Here is a 12,097-nt window from a genome sequence, read left to right as displayed (position 1 = left end):
TGCAGTGGCTCACGCCTGTAATCCAGCACTTTGGGAGGCCGAGGTGGGTGGATCACCTGAGGTCAGGAGCTCGAAACCAGCCTGGCTAACATGGTGAAACCCCATCATCTCTACTAAAAATACAAAAATTAGCCAGGTGTGGTGGCGGGCTCCTGTAATCCCAGCTACTCAGGAGGCTGTGGCAGGACAATCGCTTGAACCCAGGGGTGGGCGGCAGTGGGGAAGCTGCAGTGAGCCAAGATCGCACCACTTCACTCCAGCCTGGGCAAAAGAACAAAACACTATCTAAAAAAAAAAAAAAAAACAGGCAGCATTTGCAGAAACAAGACCATGCAATTTATCGAAAGCAATTGGCAATGGTGAGGAAGGAGAAATCAAATTCATTGACTTTCCCTGGGCCAGGCTCAAGGGCTAAGCATTTGGGACAGCATTTTACTGAATGTCATTCCTGAAGCTCTCATTTGAGACAAGCATTCTTACGCCACAATGAGTAAAAAAAAACAGGCTCAGAGACCAGAGGTTTCAAGTAATGTCTCCAAAAGTCACACAGCTAGTAGTGAGTGACCCAGGTGAGGCTCTAACCTGAGCCTCTTCCTACGACTTACTGAGATCTGCTCTGGGCCTGATGCAACAGTAGCCGACTGCAGGAGCTGGGAGGAAGCATGGAGACCCTCGAATCCCCCGGCCAGCGCCAGGACAGGTGTGTGGTTCTCAGGTCCTGCTCCTTCCACTGCTGGGGAAGCAGAAGGACCTCTCAGGGACACTAAAGCTCATGGGAGACAGGCCCAGGACGGAGTTTCTGACACCTGATCTACTGTGGGCAGAATAGGGTGGACGGGGAAGCCAGAGTCATGCTTTGAGAGCTTCTCTGCTTCCTCACTGTTTCCTCGGACTGGCCTCTTCCTCCTGAGGGTGATACAGCTGCTGGGTCCATCTGCAGCACCAACTTGGGGCCCCTCCCCTGCAAACGGAGGTGGAGCTAAGCCCGGGCTGGAGGCCTGGGGGTGGGTGAATGTGCCAAAGCCAGGCCAGAACCCCCTCATGAGGGACTGTTCTGGGAAGCTAGAATGCCAGGGAATTCTCTCCAGGGAAAAGTCTCGATGTGTTTCTCATCAGCAGAAAAGAATAGGAGGGCGGGGGGAGGGGGGGGGCAATTTCCAGTTCAGAAGAATCCTTAGATAAGAAACTCTGCTCTCCTTACAGTTAAAACAAATAAACAAAAGGCTTTCATTCAGAAGCCCCACAGCTGCAAAGGGAAAGAGAGAGGAAAGAGAAGGAAGGGAGTGCAGGGCGAAAAGGTAGAAAAAGCTACTAAAATATGGTAATATTTTTTCCCCCTCCAAATGAGTTTTCTTCCCATTCATTTTTCTTCTTGCCAAACCCGGTGGGGCGTGTGTTCCGAGGGGAGGGAGAAGCTAACGTGTGTTAGAGACATATGTTGGAAGAAGCTGCTCACAAACAGACTTTGACCAAAACTTTCAACTTAAAAGTAAACACACGGGAAACATGTCTCAACTTGGACTATGGTGATTAAGCAACTCAATCTGAAAAGATAAGGATTTTTTTTTTAATGTGTCTCAATGGTTTATGGAGGTTTTCTCCAGATGACTTAAAAATCGGCAAAAGTTAGCAATTAACGTGGAATTTCTGATGCTTCCCACGCTCTTTCCGTACCTCTCACATCCAGAGTCTCAGCGATGCTTTGACAAATAATGCAACACAAACCTTACGTAAGAAAAACAAAAGATTATGAATGTCATCAGAGACTCTGGCCAAGAACATGTGCTTCTACAAAACAAGGACACCAGTTTGGCTCTTCCATGGAGATTTATGCAAAGGGTGGGTGTTATTCTCATTAATTCAGTGGATAAACAATAGGGGGGAGGTCGGCGTGATTTGATGGACAGCTTTTGGAAATGATCTTCTGCTTGGCAAAACACTGCCGTGATCGTTTTATTCACACGGAAGGAAATGCAAAGAAGTGTCACTAAAACAAGGGAGGTAATTGTAGGGCATGAATCAAAAAGCTGGATGGCACAGAATGAAGAGTAACTGACTTAGTCCCATCACGGTCTTGAAATCTGCACCTAATTTCAAGAGAAGAGCCTGACCTCTCATTGCTGGCACGCAAAGCTATGCATCTATTCCCTAATGTTTCGTTTCCACCTTCTAAATTACAAACGCCGTGTTACAGAGTGATATCCCTCGACTGTCATGGGAGCTCAGTAGACTCAGAAACAACATCTCAAGAGCCGGAAGGGATAACCCTGCAGTTCTCCAGCAAGGGTGAAATCTTGGGACGACCCTGGCAGCTGGTTGTCTAGCCTCGACTGGCATCCCTGGGGTGGCTCTTTCTACCTTCAGCCCTTCATCTGTCCATCCACCCATCAACTCAAGCATTTACCCAGCTTCTGTTATGTGCCTGGCACATTGTCAGATGCTGTTCTGTCTTGAGCCCAAACCCTTTTTTCTATAACTTCAATCCGTCAAGTCCAAATCTGTCCTCTCTGAAGGTAAGGATGGCTGGCATGCTAACCTTCTGAAGGTGCTCTTCCCCGGGGTTACACATTCCCAATTCTTCAACAGTAACACATGGATGTCCCTGCCAGCCTGATCACTTTTCTTATCAATCCCCCATTCTGTCTTCCTCAAAGCTTTTATAAATGATGGGTTCCACTGTCCCATCTAATTATACTACACCTCTACTTCTTTTTTTTTGAGACTGAGTTTCACTCTTGTCACCCAGGCTGGAGTGCAATGGTGTGATCTCAGCTCACCGCAACCTCCGCCTCCTGGGTTCAAGCGGTTCTACTGCCTCAGCCTCCCAAGTAGCTGGGATTACAGGCATGCACCACCACACCTGGCTAATTTTGTATTTTTAGTAGAGACGGGGTTTCGCCATGTTGGCCAGGCTGGCCTCAAACTTCCAACCTCAGGTGATCCACCCACCTCGGCCTCCCAAAGTGCTGGGATTACAGGCATGACCACGGCGTCTGGCCTCGATCTCTACTTCTTAATCCTCCTCCTTTGTTGATCTAGAAAATCTGGAAGCATTTAGTGTGACCAGAACTTGGAGAAGGCAAAATGCTGAGAGCTAAAGTATTCTATGAGACCAACTCAGATGTGCTGGTAGCAGCTTTTTATTTTCTATTATGATGAAAAATTTGCCATTTTTACGCTGCTACAAGACAAAGAAAGTGCTGCCTGTTGTTTCACATTGCACATGGTGGATTTCATGCACTTCTGACAGTTCTTTCATATTTCTAACATGAAGATCGATTTCTCCTCCCCTGGGAAGGCAAGGGGTTTGAGAAATATGCAAAATGCAGGTGAGCCCCACTTTGCAGACCTGTCCCCCTCGAACGATGCCTAAGGTGTCGCTGTGCTCAGGAATCTGAGGCTGGCTATCCCGAGGAGCAAATACTCACTGAGCAATTTTGCAAAGACTCCAGGCCCCTAATGGGCCCCATCAACACTGCAACTTTCTTCTCATGAGGTATTGGAAACACAGAGCTTCTCTGGTATCCATCATCTCAGGAGTTAGGTCAAAAGAAATCTATCTGTAGTAAATTTAAAGAACTTCTAACGCTCTGGCTATTAAAACACAAACCAGGGACTGAGGGCTCCCCAGGAGGTCCGAGGATAAAAAGGCAACTCTGAGTGGCTCCCTCAGCCATGAGTTTGACTCAGTACCTGAGTAAAACAGATAAAATCAGCCCAGCTACTTAAACATTCAACTTTCAAAGTGAGTGTGAAAACAGAATGAAATTGGATGACTGGGCACAATATTTATGAGCTACCCCGATACAAAGTGCTCAAAGATAACAGGGACTGTTTTCCATTTAAATAAAACAACACAAGATTGCCTCAGAATTAAATGTACAATGAACAGCATACCAAAGGCAAAATGCTGAGACCAAAATTATTCTATGAGGCCAACTCAGGAAATATAATGGAAGTCAAAAGATAATATGATTTGATATGAAAATAAAATTATAGCCAACTAATGGATTTTTAAAGCTCCCACTGTAAATGAGCACTGTATTTTTAAAGAGTGTGCCCCTACAATTTATGCCTTTTCTATGCTTCATCCCCTCTAATTTTTTAACAAAATATAATTTATATTTGGAAATACTATCATTTAGAAAACCCTGGTATTCAACCCCACATCTATTTTACCGCATTAATTTACCACACTCTTCTACCTGTTTAGCACAATGAAGCTTCATATTGATTTTTTAAAATTTAATATTCTTTAAAAAATTACTCCAAGCAAAAAGGTGCTGTTTAAACATAATCTTTCAAAGTGCATAATGCCTCACGTTTTTAAATTAAACTTATCCAAATAAGTGTATTGAATATGAGGGGCATTTAAAAAACTATTTTGGGTTTCCATCAAATATGTTGCTTTCAAGTAAATATAAGTGTAATAATGAAGCAAGTAATCTAAATCCTCGAGTTCTTTCTTTATGCTTGACTGAATTAACACTTGCAATGACACAACAATCTAACAATTAAACTCCTTCAATGTAAGTTAAAACTGATTTCACTGCGGCTTTGCAGGGTTTCTGCCAACTATTAAATGCACAACACTTTGAATAACTAGAATGAAAGATGTCTTATAAATTAAAAAATTACTGGATCCTATCCAAGCCATGAATAAGCTATTCCTTGCTGTGTGCAAGTTCAGCATTCTGAGTGGAGGAATTAACACCATTATGTTAACAAGATTAACATTTTAAGGATTTTCTAATCTTCTAATTGTCTAAAAGGATGAGTTCCCTAAACACCCCAGTACCTTCCCCACCTCCTCCCAATACAATTCCCCCATCTACTATTCCCAGATTACAAGCCTCACTACAACAGCCAAAGATTATGCACCTGTTAAAGAATGGCTGATAACCTTGTTCATTTGAATATACAGTGACCACTCTGTACAATTTCAATGCCCTTAGCAGTATTACGCTATGCGGACATTTAATTTTTTTTTTTTTTTAAGGGACAGCAATAGGGCAGCAGGCAGGATAAAATAGAACTTGCTGAGTCAGCACTAAAATCTGCCATTTTCATTAAGAACCTCAATATCAGAAAGGCCAAAATCTTTGGTGAGGCCATTAATGTATTTTTTTCTTTTTCTCTTTTTTCTTTTTTTTTTTTTTTTTGCGGCTCATTAAATTGCTCTAAAGAAGCAAAGAGAAACAGTTAAACAAGAAGCTTAAATGTCCAGAATTTTTTTTTAAAGATGAGAGTAAAAGAAACTTCCTTTTGTTTATTTGTTTTGAGATGGAGTCTCGCTCTGTTGTCCAGGCTGGAGTGCAATGGCGTGATCTCGGCTCACTACAACCTCCGCCTCCCAGGTTCAAGCAATTCTCCTGCCTCAGCCTCCAGAGTAGCTGGGATTATAGGCGCCTGCCACCAAACCCCCACTAATTTTTGTATTTTTTGGTAGAGATGGGGTTTTGCCATGTTGGCCAGGCTGGTCTTGAACTCCTGATTTCAAGTGATCCACCCACCTTGGCCTCCTAAAGTACTGAGGTTACAGGGGTGACCCACCACACCTGGCCAAGAAACTTGCTTGAAATATTCTAACTCTGCAAGCTTTATAGTCATCCAAAAAATAAATCTTTAGGCCTAGATCAGCAAATGAAAGTCCTGTGGATTTTTCTAACTTTAAACATGTTAAGCTACAATCCTTTACATGAAATATGGAGCATGTCACTATTTTTACATTGAAGACTTTAAAGCAAAAAAAAAAAATGGAAGGCTCACAGGAGAACAAAAAACCCTCTCAATCAGTTACTGACCATCTAACACCCCATCACGGCCAACCCATCACAGAGACCAAAGACACATAAGATGCTGGGATTTCTTTGGAATTACCAAGGAAACACAAAACAACAGTGGCTCTGAAAAATGATCATCCAGGAAACTCTCCACTGTTTGATTAAATGCAAAACCTGTTCTCCAACCATGGTGAGATAGGATTAAAATGTTTTTCTGGAAACTGACTTTGGATTGGTGCCAATAGAAGAGAAGGTATTACATAAGACCCACATACATGACACTCTCTAAAAACAATCTGTTGTCATAAACATTATTATGGGGAGAGCTACTGTTTATAGGGTGTTAATGTCGTGTTATAAAGTTTAAATACCCCCACTATGAGTACCAAAATCACAAAGTCAAGGTCACCCATTGGGGAAATGTCTTTTCATTTAACTATGAGACCTTGAGAAAGGTTAGAAAAATAAGAATTTCCTAAAAAGTTGGTGGGAATGAGAACAGAGTGTAAAATCGGGAGGCAATGCGACAGTAGCTATTGGAAGCACTAAAACATGCATACTCTTTAATGAGAAATGACGCATCTAGGAAGGAGAGCCATAGGGGACAAAAACATTAGAACAGCTCAGCGGACTTTTCTGAAGAGTTACAGGCAAGCAACCAAATACACCACCCCTCCTTCCACTTTTCAGATCTAGATTCCGAAGGCCACTAGCCAGAGTCTCCTTGGCAAAGATGTAGATTCCCCAAGCAAGCTGGCTTGGCTCAGTGAGCCTGGGTACCCCGAGCTCAGTCACGGGTACTCTACAAAGCACAGTGGAGTGCCATTTCACAAAACTAATGTTCCAAGAACGGGGGTATCCAAACTGCAAAGAGACCCCTCATGTGGCTCAGCAGATCTTCCAGACAATAACGCAAAAGCGAGATCCCTTAACAAGCAGCTCTTTACTAAAGTAGGTCAGGCAACTCTCAGGGATGCAGTGATTTTACTTTTCATTCTACCAAAAACGATTTGGATATTTAAAATCGATCAATTCAATGAATCTGCATTTTGGAGACTGCTTTTTTTTTTTTTTAAACTTTCTTTTACCAGCAGCTTTTTTTTTTTTTTAACAGAAAAGTTACAAAGTTAGCACAGAAAGTTCCTGTATACCCCTCACTTAGTTTCCCTAATGTTAACACCACATATTACTACAAGACACTAGTCACACACTGGAAGACAACTATTTTTTTTATTTCAATAGTTTTTGGGGTACAGATGGTTTTTGAGTTACATGGCGATTTTTAGTGGTGTTTCTTTAGTGGTGATTTCTGAGATTTGTGGTAGTTACATGGTGTTTCTTTAGTGGTGATTTCCGAGATTTTATTGCACCTGTCACCCCATATGTGGTCTTTTATCTTTCATCCCGCTCCAAACCTACACCCACCCCGAGTCCCCAGCGTCCACTGTATCATTCTCATGCCTTTGCTTCCTCACATCACAGTTTAGCTCCCACTTACAAGTGAGAACATACGATATTTGGTTTTCCATTCCTGAGTTGATTTAGAATAAGGCCCTCCGCTCCATCCAAGTTGCTGCAAAAGACATAATTCTGTTCCTTTTTATGGCTGAGTAGTATTCCACAGTGTATATACACCACATCTTCCTCATCCAGTTGTTGGCTGATGGGCGCTCAGGTTGGTTCGGTATCTTCGCAGAAGTGAATTGTGCTGCTCTAAACATGCGGCATGCTACTATCACTATTACCTAAACTGCACAGTTAATTTCTATTTCGCAAGTTTTCCCCTAATGTCCTTTTACTGTTCCAGGATCCCATCCAGGACATCACCGGACACATCTGGTCATCATGTCCCCCTAGCCTCCTCTGGTCTGCAACAGATTCTCAGACTTGCCCTGATGACCTTGGGGCTTTGAGGAGGGACGATCGGGTTATTTTGCAGCATGTCCCTGTAGAAGGACAAAATCACTGTTTGATGTTTTCCCCACGACTAGACTGGGGTTATGTGTCTGGGGAGGAAGGCCACAGAGCTGAAGTGCCAAATTGATGCTGTCCTACGAGAGCTTCCTGGTATCAACAGCACATCACTGAGGATGGCAGCTTTCATCAGCTGGAACAAAGTGTTCACCAGGTTTTTCCACTCTAAACTTCCTTTTCCAACCTATTCCACGCTCCGTCTTTAGAAGTAGGTCATTAAGCACAGCCATTCCGGGAGGGAACAGTTCCGTTCCACCTCCTTCAGTGGAGAAATAGCTACATCAAGCATTTGGAATGGGAAACGTGTCTCTTCTCTCATTTATTTGTTTCTTTATTCAATCATTTATTTATATCAGGCTGGACTCAGGTATTCAATTTATATTTCGAGTTATAATCCAACACTGTTATTGATTTTGCTGTTTACACTGTCCCAGCTTCGAATACTGGGAGCAACTTCAGGAGAATCCCTTTGACACCCCTGCCCCCAACCCCATCATCCTGTTCTTTAAATATTTCCTTTCTGCTTCTTCATATTTTGATCAGCAAAATATCTCCCTAAGAAGGGTTGCTATGGGGTGACTTGTGCCTCCCCAAAATTCGCACGTTGAAGTCCCAGTCCTCAGTACATCTGAACAAGACCTTATTTGGAAACAGGGCCACTGAAAATGTAATTAGTTAAATAGTATGAGCCCTTACGGGAGAAAGATGGGCCCCTAAACCAATATGGCCAGTGTGTCCTTATAAGAAGGGAAAATTTGGACACAGCCATCACACAGAGAAAACGGAAGCCAAGTGAAGGTGAAGGCAGAAATCAGACTGATGTTTCCAAGGTAGGCCAAAAGCATTCCAACAAAATGCCAGTAAATCACCAGAAGCTAGGAGAGAGGGGCGGAACACACGCTCCCTCACAGCCCACAGAAGGAACCAACCCTGCCGACACCTTGATCTTGGACTTCCAGCCTCCAGAACCGTGAGACAGTAGGTTTCTGCTGTTTAAGTCACTTGGTTTGCGGTACTCCATTATAGACATTCCTAGCAAACAAACAGAAGAGGTCACTGAGCTCACACTTCCATTAAAAACAATTCACAAAGTTGGTATCAACAACGCAGGTGTGGAAGGACATCCTAACATACATCCAAAAGGGCACGATTAGAAAACAGAAGCACGGGTCTACATATCACAATATTTAGCACGGTATTTGAACGTGAGCAAGGTCTGGGCAGGGTTTTCAAACGCCTTGCTTTTCTGCAGCATTTCCAGCCACCTGCAGCTCAGTTCGGAGCAATATTTGCCAAACACACCTGCACGTCCTAGCAATAACCGCCCGTCTAGTATAATCACCATCTTCTTCAGCATGCTAAGTACCAGCTCTGTGAAAGGCAAGCACTTCCCAGGTGCCCCTCACAGCGATCCAGCAAGGGGCTGACAGGTGATTCCCTGCCTCACAGTGGACCCAGCCAGCTCACGTCAATTCGGCATTTTTGGGTCCCCATTTAACGACTCGCTCTGTTCCATTCCATCTTCCCTGAGTCATGTCAACAAGTGGCCTGATGGCTTAGAAGTGGCGCCAAATGCCACATCACTGTAAGACACAAAAATATTGTACAATTACCCGGTGTTCAGTGGCTTCAGTGCAATTTCACACACTAGAAGATCCTGAAGCAAACTCTCAGCTTTCAGATGAAGGGACGACAGTCCCCAGGAAAGAGAATGTGACCTGTTCTCGTGGAGTTAAGGCATGGAAGAGGCAGGCTAGAATCTCATCTGTCATCTCCCTCCAGAGTCAGTGACCTCTGTGGAGGTGAAATCTAAGCACTGCATGGGCAGAGGCAGAAACTCTTTTTTCCGCCCCCTCAGAAAGGCTGGAGGTGACAGAGCAGGGTCTGAAGTATTTCTTCAGAAATGATTTTCATTACAAAAGCTCTGGTTCGTCTGCATTTTTATGCCTATATTAAAAATCAAATGAAGTCATTAAGCTAAGGCCAGCGCGGAATGCCTCTCGCCTGAATATGCATTCCTATTCCAACTCCCAGAACTCCTCTATAATCCTTCAAATTATTAAATAATTACTGTGTTTCCCTCGGGGTCACATTTGGCAACAAAATACTCATGTAAATGAACCACCGACATGACCCGATGAGTTACATTTATGTTCTTAACTTCCTAGAAGCAAAGAGAGACGAAATACTTCCGAGGTGCAAACTGGAAAAGCCAGAGAAGGGTATTCTATGGAGCCTGGAGGGTACGGGGAGTAAAAAGACAAAGAAACATGAGAATCCGGGAAACATTTCAATAATTAGCGTCATGTCCTCCTTCACCAACCCTGGACGTCGGCAATTCTCCACTCCAATCCTAGTTCTCTTCCATCTGGGGAGTGGCTAGGGCCACAAGGAGAAAACCAAGCATATGGCTCTGTCCTTCTGGACACGTCTACGATATTGGCTGGGCTGCTCTGGAAAATCCCATTTTCTCTCCTACAGCTATATGACCTCAAGTTGTCATTTTGAATAAAGTATGCTTCCACTGATTTTTATGAGCACAGACAAAAGCTGCTACAACCTTCCCCCCCACCACCCCACCCCACGCCAAGCCTTTCAAACCAACTGTAGTTGCTAGGTAGGGTTATTTGTTTCTAAGGCAACAGCGTATATCTAAGTACTAATGGCCTGTCCTTTTGCCAGGCAACAAACAGCCTTGTGATGCAACTGCACCTGTCTCGGCTACGCGTTGCTATGGAGACGCTCCAGTTGCTATGGGTACCATCACGCTAATCGCCTAGCAAAGGCAGACATACAGCAGTCTTCTCAGAGAGCCCAGCTGTTCCTCCCCGTCTCTTGCTAAAGACTGATTGTCTAGGGCCTGTGATGGAATGCTTCTCAACTGAGATGCATAAGAACTTCATTAATGCTATTTCAGAAGATCATTTTGTGCTCCCTCCTGCAGAACAAACAGCAGACTAGGAAAAGAATCTGCAGAGAAGTGGACTGCAGAATTCCTGAAGCCTATGACACCATGCCATCCCCAATTAACCTCGACTTGCAGTCCAAGGATAATTCCTCTTAACTAGGTGGTTACGAAAGAAACATTTCTATACATTTTTAAATACGTTTTTGTAGAATTGAGGAATGCATTTCAAACTCAAACACTGTGTGTTGATAAAAATCTATCTTAGAAATTTGGTTCTGATTATTTGGCTCTCTTTTGGAATCTAACATTGAGATACTTTTTTTTTAAAAAAGTGACAGGCTACTTACACTCCCTTCCAATGATGTATTTGTAAAAATGGTACCCATGACCTTACTGTCTCAAACAAATAGGCCTGTGAGGAGGAGAAAATGTCTCTATGCTTCTCTGCTGTTCTTCTTGAAGAAGCAAACACCAAGTAACCACAACAAAACCATCACCTGGGAGCGCCGTCCACATGGAGACTGTGAAAGCCAACAGCCGAGTTAGCCCCGACTGGACATCTGCAGAGACCGGCCAGAGGAAGGGACGATGGAGTCACCTGCTTGACTCGAGCCTGTACTTCTATCCCCACAAAACGTGACACACATCGAGATGTGAAAGCTGTCAGCTTTTCTCTGTCCATGTTTCTACTCAGGAAGGTGTTATGTCACCCACAACGAAGCCTCCTGGAAGCACATTCCTCCGAAGCTGCAGAAGCGGTAAGGTTTGGAGGAAATACAACCATGGATATGCCTCCTAATGATACTTAATTTCCTTCTCATTTACCTGCAGTTATTTTTAAAATCTCATACGGCCTATTAATTTCCGCGCGGGTCTCTGCCAAAATAATGCCATTTCAGTAGACCAAAAAAAGAAGTCTGAGTTGCTTACCTTTGATATGCCTGAGGACAGGTGGGAGGTGTATTGAACACGTGTGGGTGTGGGTGATAAGGTGTCTTTTTCAAAGCCTGAATTAGGTTTTGTCTATACTCTGGGTCTATGCACCACAACGACCCTTTCCCAATACTCTGCAAAGAAAATTAAAAGACAAAAGCATTAATACAGAATTATTAAGTACTTTGCAATAAGTAGATGTATAGCTATTATCGCTTATTTATTCTTAAAAGCTTTTCATTTATTTGTTGACTGTTTGCCAGCCTTAAGTATTATACTGACAATAGAACTCCATAAAATGCACTTCAGTCTTACTTACATTATGTTTGATAGGCAAAATGACATATTATTACCAGATTATGGTGATACAACAATATTGCAATTTTCATATCCAAACTACCAAGAAAATGAGAATCTCATTATTTTTCAGTGCCAACTTTGAAGCACATGCGCATTCTCTTCTAAAGATGAGTTTAACTGTGTCAGATTTCTAATGTTA

General features: G+C 43.2%; 1 protein-coding gene across 16 annotated transcripts in view; it reads right to left on the bottom strand.

Moving 5' to 3' along the window:
* Positions 1-12,097, bottom strand: part of FOXN3 (forkhead box N3) — a 470,182-nt gene that overhangs the window by 178,520 nt on the left and 279,565 nt on the right. For all 16 annotated transcript variants that reach the window (XM_074393488.1, XM_074393486.1, XM_074393483.1 and 13 more), the window contains one exon: positions 11,596-11,732. In XM_074393488.1, coding sequence (XP_074249589.1) covers positions 11,596-11,732 — 137 coding nt within the window. The remainder of the gene's footprint in view (positions 1-11,595; positions 11,733-12,097) is intronic.

The sequence above is a fragment of the Saimiri boliviensis genome, chromosome 2 (genome assembly GCF_048565385.1).
Source record: "Saimiri boliviensis isolate mSaiBol1 chromosome 2, mSaiBol1.pri, whole genome shotgun sequence".
NCBI classification, from domain to species: domain Eukaryota; kingdom Metazoa; phylum Chordata; class Mammalia; order Primates; family Cebidae; genus Saimiri; species Saimiri boliviensis.
The sequence above is the reverse complement of the archived record's forward strand: the minus strand, read 5'-3'. Positions and strand labels throughout refer to the sequence as shown.